Consider the following 19,407-nt stretch of genomic DNA (forward strand, 5'->3'; position numbering starts at 1 on the left):
ATTCCCTTGGCTTTTAGAAATGCTCATCTCTTCCACAAAACAACCCCCCCACCAAATAAACAACAACAAAACACTTTCCCTCAATCCCGAGTCCCCCATCAGACCTCTTTCTGTCTACCTTCTGGAAACCTCCCCAAAGGTTTTCTGGCCCATACAACAGTAGTGTTCAACTTTAGTTATCTAGCACTGTTTAGTATTTCTAGTTACATTTAGAGTGCTTATGAAATGATATCAAAATCCCCATATATATCAAATTGTATTTAAAGTAAAATAGTATCATAGGCTATAATAAAAAAGACAGAAAGTAGAAAATATTAGCAAGGACATGAAGATGTTGGAACTTCCATTCATCCCTGGTAGGATTATTAAATGATGAAGTTATTTTGGATACAGTTTGACATTTTTTTAACAGTTTAAACATAAATTCACCATACAAACCAGCAAATGGCCACTAATTGGTTAGCAGGAGTGGTGTATCCATACAGTCAAATACTATTCGGGTGAAAAGGATTGAGTACTGACCCATGCTATCACCTGGATGATCCTCAACATTATGCTAAGTGAGAGAAGCCAGACAAAAAAGACTGTATATGATATGATTCTGTTTATATGAATTGCCCAGAAAAGACAAATTTATAGTAACCAAAATATTAGTGGTGACTAGGGCTAGCAATGTGCACAAGGAGACCTTTTAGAGTGATACCAATATTCTAAAATTGCATTATGATGGTTGCACAATTAGATACATTTACTAAAAATTACTGAATTATATAATTATGGCAGGTGAATTTATGGCATATGAGTTATACCTCGGTGAAGTTGCTTATAAAAGAAAGCAGCAAGCAGCCAAAGTGTTTGATATTCTAACTAATAATTGCTTAACAAATAAAAGTGGAATTATGTAAAACAGATTAAGATGATAGTGTGCTTTGATATTAGAAAATCAAAATAGCAATATTGGTGTTTCACAGCTAATTTCGAACAGCATTTTCCCAGTCATATGGTAATTAGGAAAATAACCTATTTCTAATGCACTGGATCCAGCATACCAAGTGATAAGCAGTTCTCTCCTTTTATAGTTTTCTATTGCACTGCAAGTATGCCTTGACTATGACTAGTTAGCATGGTGCACAGTAATAGTGTACTCGTGGTGAAATCTTGATGAGAGAATGCATGGCCCAAACATTAATGAAGGGCTTTTAGCACTCTGGTCATAATAAAATGCTAATGAAGTTTGGGACAGGATATTTTCATCTGATCAGGAAATTTAAATCCCTTTTCAATGTCTAATACCTATTCATATTTTACATGTTAGTAATTCTTGAATTAGTAAGCGACATTGTAAGTTGAAATTTCAAAGTGATAAACTGCCAACCAGAAAACAAAATGTAATCATCCCAGAAAACTGATTGAGCACTGTTTGTAAGGAGGAAAATATAAGCCAAAGAAACAAGAAATGGCAAACTGTTGCCAGGAGAGGGAGTCTGGGGTTGGCCTTCAAGGGGAAAGGCCATTTGCAGAAGACAGACAGCTATCCCTGTCCAGATACTATCTTCCAGAGAGACCAGACCAAGAGGACATGATTTTCAGGTGTAGTCAGAAGAAGGAAAAAATTTTCTGACATTTTAGTTTACTTAAAAACGGGATCTGTAAGAGGGTATGCAGGCTTCTCTCTGGGAACCCTCAAAGTGTACAGAATGGACCACAGGTATATAGCCTGAATCTACACACACAAAAAAAAGTTTAACATTTTTTGTGAAAAATAGACTTTATTCTACTTGTTCAGAACTTGCCTTATTGTGAGTCTGATAGTCACTCAAAATGGCAAAATAATGTGTTGTCTGAAAGACAATAGGCAAGGTTTAAAAAATTCATGACAGGGCAGTGTGTGGTGTGGGAAGCAAGCTTATTTACTAGGTTGACATGTCTACATGTATTCTGCAAAGATTGTCTTTTTCAAAAAACATGATTTGCAGCCAGCACATCTGTTGTTCTTATGTAAGGGATTAAAATGAGCTATTTTTGTTGAAGTTCAGCTGCAGAGTAACAGAATGTTACTTTTTAGCCAGCTTGCTAAAAGTTACCTACTTAGATTTCGTTTCTTTGTATTGGACTTTGAAAATGTCCTTTTCCTCTGTATGAGAAATTCTCCTTCTTAATTTAAGGAGTGGAAGTTTTATGTGGCTTTTAGCTGTGTTTTGTCTAATCTCCAAAGCTGAGCATTTGGAATATTAAATTATATCCAAGTTTTACTTTTCCCAGTCACAGTTTTTCATAAAAATCATATCAACATTATTGAATCTTCTTCCTTTGAATGTGATAATGTTTTGTTCTTACAAAGATGTGAAATGAACTTTCCCCTTCAAATGGAATCACGTCATTTGCATTAGGCCTTACCAGGAAATCACGACTATCATCATACATTCCCCAGAGTTAATAAACTATATGCATACAATCTCTGTGAAGGAGCAAGGGAAACTTTTTTGCATATTTCTGTTGTTATTTTCTAACAAATGTGAACCATTGAATTGGTCAGTCTTCTGGAAACCAACGTTTCTAATTTCCTGTGTCTCTCACAGCAGCAATAGTAGCATTCAGAATGAAAAACTGTAGTTAATGGTTCAGGTCTGCTTAAAAGGATGTATACTGATCGTCCAAAAGGTTCACCGAAGTAAATTATAGCAGGAAGAAGAATAGAGGAGAAATGCGTAACTCGTAAGTTGCCTGTTACCTAGATCAGTCCTTCTTAAACTTGGAAGTGCATACGGACCTCCTAAACATCTTGTTAAAACACTGATTCCAGTTCCCATCCAGGGCGGCGCCTGAGTTTGCATTTCTATGTAGCTCCCAAGTGATGCATATGTTGCTGGCCCATGGACCCCACTTTGAGATGCAGCGGTGTCAGTAGACTGTCCTTACTATCCACAGAAGGGCCTGCCTACAGATCATAGGTGACATACATCTGCTAACGTTTTTATCATCATCATAACAGAGCTGGACGATGGTATGACCATCTTCTAGAGAACAGAGATCTTATATTAACTTACCTGAAAAGAACCTTTGACTATATGCATCTTAGTACTGCCTTCCTACCTGAGCTACATGCAGCATTAAATAGACAATACGGAAATAGAAATCAGATTGTTAGTATGAAATGTTTTTGGACCGCCTAGACTACCCCAAGTATATCTGTGATGTGGAAGATGTATCTTCATCGGTTCTGTTTTGATTTTCTGAACGCCTGTTCTACATAGGCAGGCAAGAGCGTCTCTGCGGGTGACGTGGGGTCATTCCAGCAGGCGCCAGCAGGGCTAGGGAGGGAATCGCAGGATGCTGGGAGTAGGTGAGGCCAGCGCAGTGGTGGCCTGAGGAGACTACCTCACTCCACCACCTCCATGGAGCGTGGCGGGCCTCGCGTGTCCAGAATGCCAGCTTTTCAAGAAAAATCAGAAATACACATTTCATGTGAAATTTCCCAATGTAAAAATGTTGGCTACTAATTTCTTTTAAATCATTCTGTGGGCCAAGAGAAAACATCTGTGTCCCAGACACAGTCCTTGAGCCACCCATTTACCAAGTCTGGTGTAGGACACGTTGAAATCTCCTAATGCACTTTTGTGACTGAGAAATTATGAATTTTCAGAATGAAACTTTCTGGCCTTCTGTCTTCAAAACACTGAAGTCACAAGAAAAAGCCTCTGTTTTATGTATTTTCAGTATTGGTGTAAGATTGGCACACGATCATAAATCCTGTCTTCCCATCTTCTTTCATGTTCCAGATTACAGGACCGGCCCTTGTTTCACTCAGGTCAACAACCAGATGTGCCAGGGGCAGCTGACAGGCATCGTCTGCACGAAGACACTGTGCTGCGCCACCGTTGGACGGGCCTGGGGCCACCCCTGCGAGATGTGTCCGGCCCAGCCTCAGCCCTGCCGGCGGGGCTTCATCCCCAACATCCGAACTGGAGCTTGCCAAGGTGAGCTAGCTGTCTGCCCTCGTGCACAGGGCCACCCACGGGCGGGTGTCCCTCCACCGCCCTTGGGGGATGGTGACCTTTAATCCAGTGCCATGTCCAAAAGAAGCCTTATTAGCAAGCCTATTTTTCAACTCTTGGTGTAAGTGGAGAAGAGAATGAGATACTATGAAAAATTGGGGGAAAAAAAAAGTAGTTTAAAATATGTAATATAATCAGAGGATAAACCACTCCATGTCTCCATCCAGATGATACTACACTATCCCCATCAAAGCCCCTCAAAGTATGTACGTGTAAATGCCCAGGAAATACTGGTCATTTTTCTCTCTCTCCTAATCTCATTCAAGGCATGAGAACCTGAGCCCAGGTAACAGGGAAGAGAGCTGCCTGGTATTGTTATGAATGGCATCTTCAAAGAGTGTGAACTCAGTCCATGACTGCATTTATTTCAGAGCTTAAAGCCTGGTTGGTTACAATCTTGCCTTCAGCCAACGTTTCCAACCACATCCTGATACACATTTTATACATCAGGGCTACACTGGGGCTCTGAGGATACTACATCAGTAGACTCCAACCCAAGTAGCTGAAATCTGTGACACATTTACTGTGCAATTGTTTAAATTACTTTTCCACCGCCAGATTCTTACCCTTTTTGGCCATTTCTCTGATACTGTACGTATTAAACCCATATTTAGAGCTTAGAAACAACTCTGTAATAAGCTGTCAAATGGCAGGAGGACAACAGGAAAATGGAAAATATTTTTGTTTTATTCACAGAAATGGTACTACTCAGAGACATGGGGAGTTAGGTTTATTTGTTATAATAAAATTATGTACAAAGTTAGATCTGAGTCTTTCAAATTGATGTTAGCAGCCAATGTCAGAGACAGAGATGTGATCTACCCAGCCCATGGAAATGGTACCCTGCAGAAAGCCAGTCCAGCACCCTAAAACCCACATGAGAATTGTAGTTTGGGGAGCCTGCATGTAGCTTCAATTCATAAAATGTGAGTGCTCTGTGTAATTTGTTAAATATATCTCTGACCGTGGCTTCTAAAGATTTTGTTAAAATGGTCTATATTGAAACTCTTCTCAAATAAGAACTGTAGGGGTAACCCAAAGATTGAACATATAACTCAACAGATCAGCAACTTTATGTTCAGTCGCATATAAAAGCCACATCAGCTGTGCACTTAGAATGATTTTGTGAATGGTTTGTCTCTTGAATTAGTACCCATCACAAGTCAGACATAAATAGGGAGACTGTATTAATGCTATTTTTAATCTCATGTTTTCTATGGATAATAAAACTCGATGTCTTTAGTATGACTACCAATCTGATGTGTAAGTTCCTGATAACTAATTTTTTTCTATAGAAGATATACTATACTATATAGCATTTACTGTCCTATGTAAAATGTCCTAGATTAGATCTAGATTACCATACAATGTATATAATTTACATAGATTACTGTTAAAAAGAAAGAACTGTATGTATCTACTAGATTAATACTGACTAGACTTACTAGAGTCAATTATTCTGTAGCACTTACCACCTTGCGATACACTTGCTTCTTTTTTTTATTGCTTTTACTGCCCATCAGCTGGAATGTAAACTCTATTAGGGCAAAAACCTGTTTTATTCATTAATGTATCTGAGGCATCTAAACAGTGGCTAACATGCAGCAGATACTTAGTAAATACCTTTTGAATTAATAAAGCAGAGTGAGATTGAAATACTTCCCAAACCAGTATTTCATAGAAATAGTCCAGGTTGAGAAAAGTCCTTAACGTCAACCAAAACATTCCAGATTACTGACTTGTCTCAACTTCTCTATCTGTACTTAAGCTTTTCTATCTTGATATTTTGTCAGGCCTAGTTTTTCTGGACACAATTATTAAAAATGTGTGATCTGATCTCAAACATCCTGAATGTTCTGTCAGATTTAGTAATGTCTGGAGGCTTATTTATTTGATTTTGTTTACTCAGTGGAGATAAGTTTTAGGCTTTATTTGTCTAAATGTCTAATGGATTAATTCAGCAACAGAAGCAAAATGAAATTTGCCACATGCTTGAAATGTCTGGAAAAGCAATTTTTGAGAAGTTCTGGTTTATTTCAAAACCATGGCATAGTCAGAAAGTTCTCAATTAAATACTAATCTTCAGTTCAGGCTATTTTGAGACATCTTACTATGATTTCATTTTTCCCTTTAAATTCCTAGACTGTTTCCCAAATACTCTGCCAAATTAATTTGGAAGCTACACTGCATGAAAAAATAACATAAAAAAAACATGATACTTGCGAGTCATACTTTTTTTTCTTAATAGTGATCTTTCTTATAAGAGAATGGAAAATTTCTGTAGAGTTAAAGATAAATTTCAGCTGTGTAGATGATAACTGTAAATAGCTTAATATCTAAAATACAGTTCATATTATCCAAAGCAGGACATTTCTGAAGTTCTAAACATAATGCTATCCTGGTGCTGAAGCACTTAGTGAATTACCTCACCTGTGGCTTCAGAGGGAGTGAACAACCTGATGGTGTAATGAACAGAATAACTAAAAAAATGAGGGTCAACAGAAAATGAAGAGCATACGCCTAAAAAATTAAGCAATGAGGAAACCAGTATATTTTCTGTTTTTAACTGTTGTCATGATGGCTTAAGTAAGCAGTCAGAAAGGTGTACAGTCCCTGGGTATTGGGAGGCCAGTCCTAACAACGTGTGCCTCCTTCTGGATTGAGAGCCACTTAAATTCTAGCTCTATGCCTAAATCCAATCCACATTTTGCCTTTTACTTTCTTCATTTTTCTTACAGTTTAAAGGACCCAAGTTAGTTCACATGGGCCTTTAAGTTGAAGCTCTTAAAATGAGTGAATTAAAGTTTTACAAAGTGCCATTAAGTCCTTTTCCATGAATATTTACAAAGTTTAAATATGTCATGAACTGCCAATGTGCATGTGTTATATAAGTTACAAATAGTTTCTTCTTTTTTATTTTTATAGTTGTATGTGTCTGCTTGAGTTGGAAGGACCTTTGGTTTAAAATTAGGACTTGATTTTGGTCTTCCCGATTCTTCAACAAACAGTGTCCATTTAAAAATACCAAAAATATGTTAAGATAAAATATGCCTAGTTATTTATTTATGTTGGTTGATTTTTCAGGACTTAGGCTTTTCAACGACTCTACACATTTCAAAATAAAAAATATGACAGAAGAAACATGTTAGCTCGATTCTGCTTTTGCTTCCTCATTAGCAATAGTGATACACACGCTGAGCCTCCGCTCTGTTCCATGCAGTGTGAGAGGCGAAAAATTCAGACATACACCACAGTCAGGACCTAGTTAGGACACAGGGCAAGGTCTTAGGTAAGGAAATAGCAGTACACACTTTAAAGCCGTCCCCGCAAAACATGCTGGTGTGTGTTCTTTTCAAATGGTGGTAGTGTTCAGAAACATACAATTCCTTTACTCACACTGCACATCAAAAATGAAGAATGTAGAGCAGCTAAGTCTCAGCGGAAACCAGGCAGACATGGCTAGGTCCACACCTGAGCACTGAGAGAAAGATGCCCTCCATACGAGGTTATTTCCAGGCACATATAGCACAAAATGAAAAGGAGATTTGGCTAATATGATTAGCATATATTTTTAAACACAAATATATCTTGTGTGTAGATGTTGACCAAGTTAGCCAGATCATTACAAAGTTTCGCTTTAGTTCATACTGTGTGAACACAAGCCATTCCTATCCAGTCAAAAAATTTCCTTAAACATGGTTGGTTACAGAAACTCTTATTTAAAGATGGCAGAATATTCCCCTTCCTCTAACTCAGCAAAACCAACAAGCAATGATTAATAGCAAGTAAGGCATTCTAAAATAAAAGTCTGTACCCCCACGTAAGAGCAGTGATGAGCACATGCAGCTGTTGGGAAGTCGCTGGGACAGGAAGAACCTTGAAAGCATGTGATGTGTGCATCAGCATCCCAAAGAGCATGTCCCGTTGGAGAGAAGGACCGTCCCTGGGAGAGACACGGACCGCAGACCTGCAGAGTAACAGAAGGGAGAGCGGACAGGGAATCTCTGGAGGCCAGCCACATAAAATATCCTCCACCCAGCCCTCCAGCCTGGGGGCCAGCATGGTCCTTCTTTGGAAAGGTGCTTAAAGAGTTATGGGAGTTCAGGAACGACAGTCGGAGATAAAAAGGGGCTTGGTAGTTCTCAAGAAAGAAATGGAAGAAGGATTTAAAACTTTACCTAAGGAAAGGCAAATTAACACATATATACTTACAACATACACAGAACTGAAAAAACAAAAACAGTGACAAAGGCTAAGCTTGAAGAAATCACCAATCACAAAGTCAGGGTATAATAAACTGATTACAAAGAAGCTGATGCCGAGTGAAGCAGACTAAAGAAAGCAGAGCAAGGGCACTGAAAAAGATGCCTAGAGAGAAAATTGAAAACAATTTCTAACGTAGATCAAGGCCTCAATATGCAGGTTGGAAGGCATGAAACTTCAATAAACAGATGATAAAGAATATCTCCTAGGCATAATAAGAGAATAAGCAAACATTTTTTTGGTCAGGTACTATCCCAAATCATCTCAGACCTCTAGAGGAACTCAGACCAGAAAACAGTGTGACAGTATCTACAAACTTCTAAGGTAATAGCCTGTCCTGGATTTTATCTAAATAAAATTACTTCAGTTGCACTGTAGAGAATCAATTATAGGGGGGCCAGAGTAGAAACAGAGAGCCCAGGTAGTGGTTGCTGCAGTAGTACACGATACACAACAGAGATTGAAACCAGAGTAGAGGCAGGGGGAGATTGGAGACATATAAGCACTTGCTACTGACAGCAGGACGTGAGATGAGTGGCGGGTAGGTGCCCAGTTTATCTCCTGGCTCTCTGACTCGACAACAGGGCAAGTGATGGCTTTTTTTGAGAAAAGGAAGATTGAGACAGAGCCATACTCCTCTTCTTTGCACAAGTTTAGAGTCCTATAGGTAGTAAGTTACCAACATTTGCTTGTTGGGATGATCATTTTTTATTCAACATTTGAATTTTGAAAATACATACATAGGCATGACTGAATCAAGCCGTAGTGAAGAGTTGCCAAGAGACCCTGTATTTTTTCTCAGATTCCAGCCAAATATCCTATACTTCTCTGACCTCTTCTGTGATTGCTGTACGTAAAGGGTGGCATTCATTTTTATACAAATACAAGTAATACCTATGAATATCTATGGAGTATAGAAATAAGTACTTACATTTTGAAATGGATCTAACTTGACAATAGGCAAAATTTTAAAATGCTCACTGTTAAATATAGTTATAGGAATTGGTCCTTAGCTCCCTCAGATATAAATTAAATGAACCATTTTTATGTGCCTGTACCACTGCACTATTTATTCCATATTTTAATGTAAGTTAAAAATAGCATACTGTCTATTACTAATATATAATAAAATCAGTTTAACCGTTTAGGCAAGTTTATTTGGAGAAGTTGGAGAATAAATGAGTTCATGAACTAGAATTACTGTTGCTTTGTTGCCTAATTTATAACTTTAATAGACATAGGCTGAAGTGATTCCATAAGGTTAAATTTAAAAAGATTTGATTTTATTCTATAAAATCCTCGTATGTGATTTTAATTTATTCAACAGCTAAAGAAATAGTAAGTTTGTGCCTGAATTGAAGAGATGAACTGGGACACATCTGTATAATCTGGGCAGTGGAAAACTAATCAGCCAGTAGTTGCTAATGCTAGCGCTTGGGAGATGTGGAAACTCTTGTGTAGTTTGAAAGTCTGAGACTTGCTTATTTTTTTTTTTTTTTAGAGACAGCTCTTGTGTTTCTAGGTTCATGTTGATTATTTCTATAAGGTTTCTTTAAATTATCTTTTTGTATTTTCACTTGATCTCCCTAAAGAAATTAATTCTGTATATCTGTGTAGTCTAGGATATTTCAGAAATAAAGGTTTTAGTTTTCCTTCTAGGAAAATACTTTTTAGGCATTTACAGAATAGACCCTTTTCCTTTGAAAATGTATTGAATCAACTGAATATGCAGTTGAAGAATTTCTTAAACAGTATTAAGGGTTTTATAGGTTTGGCCTCATTTTTCAGCTTTTACCATGATATTCATTCTCTGACTTATCTGCCAGGAAAAGAGGTTTCTAGGGATGTTTTATACCACACTATAATGAGGGTGGAAATGTAGTATGTTTAAAAAATAATGTGGTTTGAAATGTTCGGAGTTAAACTGTTTAGTATAGAAACTTCTTACCATTTCTGGTTTATGTTTGGATCAGATATCTGTTATTAAGATAGTAAAATCTAATTTCAGTATAAAATATTTTGGCCTGTTGTAATTAGTTTTATAGACAGATAGTTAAAGTAAGGAAGAAATAATAAGGATGCTAAGCTCTTTGGTAAGCATAAATTCTCTAATTTATACACCAAGGTTCACCAAACCTGTGGGCTTACAAAAGAATAATAGGGTAAATTGATATACACTGACACAGAGATGTAGCCACAAAATATTTTTAATGAAGGAAAGATGCAGAACAACACATATAGTGTTATTGTAATCTTGTTAAATAAACAGACCACCACTCTGCATATGTGTGTAAATAGAAGTCTAAAAGAACCAACTGCTAACTTACATCAATGGGGTTTTTTTTTGTTTTTAACACTATCATTAGCATATTATTTTGCAATGGAAGATATAATATTAATAAATCTGTTATGTTAGCCTGTCCATTTTGAATAGGAAACATACATTTGTATAAGTTATGTATTTTTATATACTGTGTCACAACAGTATACTGAATTAAAGAGCATTACCTTTTATGGAGAGAAAAATCAAGGCAAATTTGCACAGATATAAAATGACAATTTAAAGATTCTAAATCAAAAGATTTTCCCCAATCCCCTAAATATATGTGAACTGTGTTTTTTTTTCACAGGCCCTTTGTCAAGCTGAGGAAATTCCTTTGTATTCCTGGCTTACTGAGATTTTTTAAATCATAAATGAGTGCTGAGTTTCATCACTTGCTTTTTCCACACCTAAGAGATGATCATGTTTTCCTTAGTTGGCTAACATGGTGAATTACACTGATTGATGTTTGAATGTTGAAACAGCCTTAAATTCCTGGGATAAACCCCACTTGGTCATGATGTATTACATTTTTTATGTATTGCTAAAGTTGACTTGCCAAGACTTTTTGTGTGCCTATTTCCAAAAAGATACCCATCTGTTGTTTCATTTCTTATAGTATGTTTGTCTGGCTTTGGGGTCAGGGTGATGCTAGCCCAGTGCAAGTGGTAGGCCTGTGTCCATCCCCTCTTCTCCCCTTTTCTGTACAACTGGCATTATTCCTTCCTTAAATGTTTGAAAGAATTCAACAGTAAAATCTCCTTAGTCTGGAGTTGTCTTGGGGCAGAGATTTTAAAGTTTCATTTCAATTACTTTACTAGATGTAGGTCTATTTGTGTTACCTGTTCTTAAATGAGCCTTAATATTTCTGTCTTTTCAAGGGGTTTGTTCATTTTGTCTTAATGGTTGAGTCTAGGGCTGTAAAGTTGTTTATACTATTTCCTTTGGCCCTTTTTATGTCTGTAGAACTTGTAGTGATGTACCCACTCTTATTCCTGATACTGGTCATTCATTTCTTCTCTCTCTTATTTTTATTGATGTACCTTGACAGAGCTCTATCAGTTTTACTTAAATTTCCAGAGAGCCAGGTTTTATAGTTATTATGTGTATTGTTTGACAGTTGTTCTGTTTTATCATTTTTTTTCTGTTTTGGTTTAATTTGCCCTTTTTTAAATTTCTTAATTTCTTAGATCACCAATTTTAGATCTTTCTTTTAGTAAAATAAGCATTTTTAAACCTACATATTTATCTGTACGTATCATTTAAACTGCATCCCACAAATTTTGATATGTTGTATTTTTATTTTCATTTAATTTAAAATATGTTCTAATTTCCCATGTGATTTCTTTTTTGATCAGTGGGTTATTTTAAAATGTTTATTGTTTAAAGTTATTATTGTTTAAATTCTGAAAATTTGAGGATATCCCAGATGTTTTCTATTATTAATTCTAGTTTAATGCTGTTGTATTTAGAAAACATACTTTGGATAATTTAAATCCTCTTATTTTTAATGAGTCTTTTCACATGGCTTCATAGTATACTCTTGGTCTTGGTAAATATTCCATGGGCACTTGGAAATAATACATACTCTGCTAAAGTTGGATGGAGTATTCTGTAAATGTCAGTTAGGACATGTTGGCTAAAAAAAAGTTCAGCTCTTATATATCCTTGCTGGTATTCAGTCTGCTTTTTCTGTTAGTTACTAACAATTTTACAATCAGTGCATACATATTTTGCATTATTATATCCTTTTAATGAATTGACCCCTTTTTCATTATGAAATATTCAGTGTTTATTCAGGGTAATATTTATTTTTCTGATGAACACTTTGTATAATATTCACATAGCCACTCCAGCTTTCTCTTAAGGATACAGGTTTTCCATCCTTTTACAGTTTAAACTATCTCTGTCAAAGTAGGTTTCTTGAAGGCAAAAAAAAAATTGCATCTTTTTCTTAAGTCAAATTTAATAATGTCAGCCCTTCAAATTGGATTGTTTTTAGCATTTACATTTGATGTGATTGTTGACATTGGGTTTAAATCTGTATCTTACTATTTTTTATCTGTTCGTTGCACCTCTTCTTTTTCTCTTTGCCTGCTTCTCTATTTTAGCATCCATTGTATTTCCACAACTGGATTATTAGCTTTCTGCTTTGTTTATATTTTCGTGTTTGTCTTCTGCATTTAACTTAACTATGCTCTATTGTCAAATACTTTATCCCACTTCACTTACAACGTGATACGTTTACAATAGTGTTCTTCCATTTTCCCCTTCAGTCCTCCATATGTTGTGGTTATACTTTTTATTTCTATGTATTTTATAATCTCCCAAATATGTTATCATCGTTGTTGCTGTTATTCTCAATAGCCAATTATCTTTAAGTTTATTTTTAAAAACGTCTTTTTTATTGCCAACATATGTACTGTTTACAGTGCTCTTCATATTTTTGTGTGGACTATGATTTCCATCTCATTTTCATTTTTCTTAAATAATTTCCTTTCACATTTCTTATAGACTTTTAGCTTTTATTTGTCTAAAAAAATGTTATTACAGTTTCTTGAATTTTGTTTTGTCAATATTAAGTATTTCTGTTCCTAAAGGTATGAAACTAATAGGTAACATAAAGGATGAGGAAGAAAATTGCCATGTCTAAACTCGAAAAGGTTGTAAGTAAGAACTTAACAACCTCCATAGGATGTAAAAAGATGACTTCAGAATTAGGAAATCTAAAAGCTAACAAGCATAGTAATTAATAATTAGAATAGTGAAAACTAAAATTAATTATTATTCCTTTACAATTATTAGGCCAAAGAGGATTAGGATATTGAAGAGTTTATGTCGTGTTGGCAGGGAGGAGAAAATGCAAGAATCTCCATGAACAGTATGGTATGTGGGTGGCCTACTCATAGGTGTGCAGATTGCTAGTGGTCTGAAGACTTATGCAGGGGTACTGACTGTTGGGTACCGTTTATTCATATTGGGGGTAGGTAGATCCGATGATCTCCTAATTCTGCTCTGGGTCAACAGCAAAGGAATGGAGTCTCTTTGAGTCTGAAAAGTGCATGATCACCCGACTCCATAAAGAGACAAAGGAAGGACATAGATGGTATCATTCACTGAGGTGCTGAGAAGTCGGGGGTATACTGAATACCAATCACCATGAGAGCAAACATGTTAAGGTTTGTACAGCAGATTGGTTATCCACATAACAACATGGGTATGTTTTAAAATTCCAGAAAAAAAATCAAAACACAAATTAAGATCTGTAACATATCTATAGCATATTTACAATTAAAAATATATGCATACAAAGAGGTCCTGCCTCCCCTCACACCATTCTCTTGAGAACAACTGAGTTTTTTCTATCCATTAAAGAACTATAGAGAGATATTGTGGAAATCATGGTATCTATGTTCAAAATGCTTTCTTCTTACAGACGTTGATGAATGCCAGGCTATTCCTGGAATATGCCAGGGAGGAAACTGCATCAATACAGTGGGCTCCTTTGAATGCAAATGTCCTGCTGGCCACAAGCAGAGCGAAACTACTCAGAAATGTGAAGGTGGGTGTCTCTACTTTGAGGGATACGGCTAATGGGTGACTCTGAATCCAAGAAAAGCATGACTTCATTTTGAATTTTGAAGAATTTTATTTTGATTATAACTTTAATATTTTAATATGAGAGTGCAGGCATAGAGTAGTTTTGATTGGTTTGTGTATTTAATGGGTTTGATTTGGAAAGGGCCAAGGAGCATTTTGCATCTGGTTTGTAGCAAGAATAGAAGTAATCCAGCCATTTATGTTTTTCCTTAATCGGTTTTCCATTTCACTTATGAAATTATATGAAAGATTAGAATTGGTTAAAGAGAAGTCCAAGTGAAATACAGTGTCATGTGTAAGATGAAGCTTTGGAAGTTGACCCTCTGTCCTATATTATAAAGTAAATATTTAGATTTTGTTTTGAAAATTGTTGTTTGACCAGCTGCCAGAAAATGAGCAGAATTGAATTCAGGAAGGATTTGGAAATTACAGATATGGTCTGTGAAGTAATAGCTTATTACTCACATATATTTTTAAAAATCTAGTAATTTTCAGGAATATGGCTTTTGGATTATAATATTAAACTGTAAATTCCAGCACCTTTCCTAAAATAGAATAAATTAACTTATTACTCTTTTCATCTGCAACCAAAAGCTTAATCATTATTACAAAATTCAAGAAGCTTCTAAGTGTGTCCAGCTTTCATGACCATGGATATTTAGAAGAATGTTGATACTCTAGTCATATTTGAGTATAATGTTTATCTTTTCAGCTATTATGTTACTTAAATCAATTTATTTCAACTACGGTAGTTTTCTAAAAGCAATAGACTATGTCCATTCTTTTGTGGTATGAGCATTCCTATCTACTGAAAGGTGTTTTTTAAAATTTATTCTGGAGATTTCTTTTTGCCAGTCTTGCTTATCAGAGGTGAAAAATCTACATGGGAAATTCGGTAAATCTGCACGTCATCCACCTGCCCGCTATGATATTAACTGGGAACATTTTCCGAGTTTAGACTAAGAGTACTGAATGTTGTTATGATCATTTTGAAAAACAAGTTCATTTAGACCCATTTACCTTCAGTAAATAAAATCATCTTCTAGTGGATATAATGAAGTCTTTCATTTTGTCTCTTTCCAAAAGACAGTATTTGTAGTTTTTTGTAGCTTGGTTAGAAAAAGTTGTGTCCCTCTCTGCAGAAGAAAAAATGGGAGGAGGTAAAATCTAAAATTTACTTATGAAAGACAAGCAGGAATATCTACTATTTTATTAGGATGTAGAATATAGGTGTACATGTTTATTGCTTCAACACCAGAGATCATAATCCCATGAACCCACAGGACATGCATCATCCTATATTTTCTATTTGCCCTGATTGGCTTATAGTCAGCTACAAATTAATCTTCATACTTTTATAGATTTACATTTTACAACTTAATTTCATGGTCCTCCCAAAGAAGAAGCAATAAAATGTGGTTAATTATTTTAAAGACCAAATAAATTCTCTATAAAACTGTTAGCAAGAATGTCCAAGTGGCATATGCTGCTTAAATACAGTATTGATAACCAAAGTCTGCCTATTTTGGAAAGGTTAAGAAAATCAACTTGGAAGATGGGAAAATTATCTGAGTGAGCACAGGAATTGGGTGGAGGAATCAGGGGTTTACACAAAATCTGAGTTGTGCTGCTGTATCATTGTTACTTTTTGTATTTTCTCTCCTGACTTTTTGGGGTTGATTCTATCACTCAACCTTTTGTTTCTCCCCTTCATGTTTTACTTCTGGAATAATATCCAAACTAGATCCAATGGTGGTAGACTTAAGAACAAGCACAGTGTTCAATTCTAGGTGAGAACGTACAGCCACTGACTGATTAAAGTGGTTGTGACATTTCCATTAATCATCGCACAATGCATTTCTTCTTGGTTGAAAATAGAATGAGACTTTTCTACACCACATTTCATCAAAACAACATATAGAGCCAAGACAGGGTTTGGAGAAAAACAGTGCAACTCTTTATTCACACTTGCCTCTGTTCTTCAGGAAAGGGGCCTGTTGATGTAATGTAGGCAGCGCCCAGAGCCCTGAATCTAGTCATCTCTTTCCTTACTTCCTGCCCAGGCAGCCAAATCCATTCAACACTGCCCAGAAACAATTATGTGATTGAATATTTGGGATTAGTGGGGAATAGCAGAACTGGAAGAAGGGATGATGAGAATTTGAAAACAAAGTTGGAAGTCTTTACTCTGTGTATGTCATATTAATTTGGATATCTTAAATATGACCATTATCGATTTTCTTTAGATAATATTGTTCTTTTATGTAAACGATCAAGTCATATTTCCTTACATAAATCTATCTAATGTTATTGGCAGCATGATGTATCTGGGAAGATGGCAAACTCTTGCTACACGCAGTGAATTGTAGTCAGCTTGTATACACAGTTTATATAGCATCAATGTGAAAATGTTGACATAAATTTAAAGTTAGTTATTTGCGCTGAATAAAATTACAACCATAGTGATATCTTTTGACCAAATGTCAAAGGTAAGATATTTTAGTTTTTATGTGCATCATAATGTAAATACAAAATACAGTACTATTGGAAGATACATTTTAAAATGATTCCCTTCCTATTTCTATTATATAGCACATACCATAATTCTGTTAGTGTGGCAATGAAATTCTCTAAGAACTCTTTTTTGGTTTTTAAGTTACTAGTCTGTTCAGAAATAAAAAGGGCAACACCAGTTGCGTCTGAGTGATTAGGAAAATAGTGCTAGCATTAACAAGAAATTGTGAAGTTAGCTTATTAACTTGAAAAAAGTCGTGATACCGATTTTGTGTGTGTTTGTTGATCATCTCATACCAACATTTGAGTAAAAATTTTTTTCTTTAATTTTGAGTAAGATCATGAGGACAGAAACTCTATCTTGTTAATTGCTGTATTCCAGAGCCTGGAACTGTTCTTGCTGTATTGTAGGCTCCTAAAAAATACATATTGGTTAATTGGGAGTAGGGTGTACAATAAATTCATTTATTTGACTTGAGTTGAATGTCCAAAAAGAAGGTAAAATGTGGGGCCAGAGTTGAAGTTGTATTTGGAAAGAGGCCAGTGTTCTTCATCGTGGGAATTTTTCCATCATTTGACTTTTCTTTATTTCCTTCCTTATCTTATTTTGCTCAGGTTGCCAGTCAAAGCCAAGAGCTTAAACATTAATGCAGTTTCATTTTTAGGTCTTTCTGTCATTGTCCCTCTTAGGAGTCACCTGCCGGTGATGCTTCTGAGACGAGGGACCTTTACTGTCCCTTAGAAGAACTGTCTTCTGCTGGTCCGTTGGGATGTCGTAACTAAAACTGAAAGGCTTAGCTGCTGAAAATACAAGTTTGAACATAAATAGTTTTTACTAAAGTAAAAAAATGGCGGAGGTGGCATTCATCTTCTGATTTAATGTTTAAAACATGACTTGGTATCTATCTTGAAGCTTGTTTTGTTTTATATCATTGGTCAACTCTCCCAGCCAAGTGTGTGTGTGTGTTTGTGTCATCCTAAGCAAGAATGAGCTCCAGGAGGGTACACTGATCTCTCCCACTCACCCCCATGTAAAATGGACAGTGGCTTGTAATCAGATGAATTTTGCACTAAGGAATCTGTTTTCCATTATGCATTTTTCTGGGGAGGCAAAGCATTGAGTGACTTAGAAATTTAGATCATACATATTAAGAGTTAAAATCTAAAATGGAAATCTGAAGCATCTACACTTTTATGAACCATTTGAGAAGGGCATACTGACCAGTTGCCAGGCTTGACTTTTAGAAGGCCCCTGTGTGTCTCATGAATGGAAACATCACATCCAAGAAGGTGAGACCAGTGGGAACATCCCGAGGGGCAGTCAAGCCTCAGACCAGAGCTGCCCTTTGAGTCAAAATTGGCACATATCACTTCCTAGTATATTAATCAGAAGTTGCCAATCTAAACTCTTAGTTTTTTCCTACAAATAACTTCTATTAATACCCACGCAATAAATAACTTGGACTCTCCCTTGGCAGCTTTGGTCCACTAACAGCAGTATTTGCTCGGGAATCCCCAAAATGACATCATTCCCTTAATCGCAACCAAAACGAAATGGTTCACATGGAAAACTGTCCACGTGGTTTCCTAGGAAAGCCTAGAGGAGAAAGAGTTTTTTATTTAAGGCACAATGGGTAACATCACTGTTATGAACATGAAATCTGTGAAAAATACATATTCCAAAAGAAAATCAGTCACCTGAGAAGATACCCTTCAGCACATTCAGCTGGGTTGTGAGTCAAAAGTAGGAATACTCAGATCACTGTGTAACTGTATTTTACAACAAATTAGTTTTTTTAAGTTGTTCTTCCAGCAACAAGAGGAAACCTGTAGAGAGGAATGACAATTTAAATTTTAAGTACAATTCAGAAAACGAATCAGGAGAGAGAAGAGAGCATAGTGGCCAGTAGTGCAAGAGTTGGAACCCAAATGTCAGGGTCTGAGCTCCAGCTACACCATGTGGGAATTGTGTGATCTTGAGCAAATGACTGCCTTTGTCTTTACAATAGAGATAATAATGGTCTCCTCCACAGAAGGTTTTTGAGTATTGCATAAGATAAAGCATTTGACACTTTAGGTCTTTATTAAAGAAGGCAGGGATGGCACAGAAAAATCAATTGTAAAAGATCCAATAAAAGATGTGATTTGAAATCCTAAAAAAGTTAATTACGTTAGAGTTCTAATATAACATTTAAATTACAGCTTTCAGCACAGTGTCCTACAAATCAATTATTTTAATTTAAAATATTAACAAAACTGACCTGGAGCATGTATTTGCTTAGCTGATGGAAATATTCACAATGAAATGGACCCAGATTAATCATTTTGATGAGGGAACATGGAACTAGGATTTTCAGATGATCCATTAATTCCTAACTGGCCTCAGCCTGTTTTTACTGCCCCTCCCCCAGTTCCAGCCAAATTACAGAAATGGACATTTGAGACCCCCAGGACTTGATTTATTTAGCATAACACAATGGTCAGGAAATTGCATTTTAGTGGATCCAGGGAAAATTTCCCAAATGGTAGGAACTAGTGGTGGTTCCCCAGTGCCCTTGTATCTGTAAGTCCTTTAAAAAAACACATGAAAAATAAAGGCATGGTAAAGTAATTTACAGGATTCATGCAGTTCATTTCTGCTGAAGATCACTGGAA

The 19,407-nt window shown here is 36.0% G+C and overlaps 1 protein-coding gene across 1 annotated transcript in view; it reads left to right on the plus strand.

Annotated features, from left to right (window-relative positions):
• The window catches only part of FBN2 (fibrillin 2), a 216,351-nt gene that overhangs the window by 53,881 nt on the left and 143,063 nt on the right, over positions 1-19,407 (plus strand). Inside the window, exons 6-7 of the mRNA XM_073221486.1 lie at positions 3,780-3,977; positions 14,075-14,200. Coding sequence (XP_073077587.1) covers positions 3,780-3,977; positions 14,075-14,200 — 324 coding nt within the window. The remainder of the gene's footprint in view (positions 1-3,779; positions 3,978-14,074; positions 14,201-19,407) is intronic.

The sequence above is a fragment of the Manis javanica genome, chromosome 14 (assembly GCF_040802235.1).
Source record: "Manis javanica isolate MJ-LG chromosome 14, MJ_LKY, whole genome shotgun sequence".
In the NCBI taxonomy this organism is placed as follows: Eukaryota; Metazoa; Chordata; class Mammalia; order Pholidota; family Manidae; genus Manis; species Manis javanica.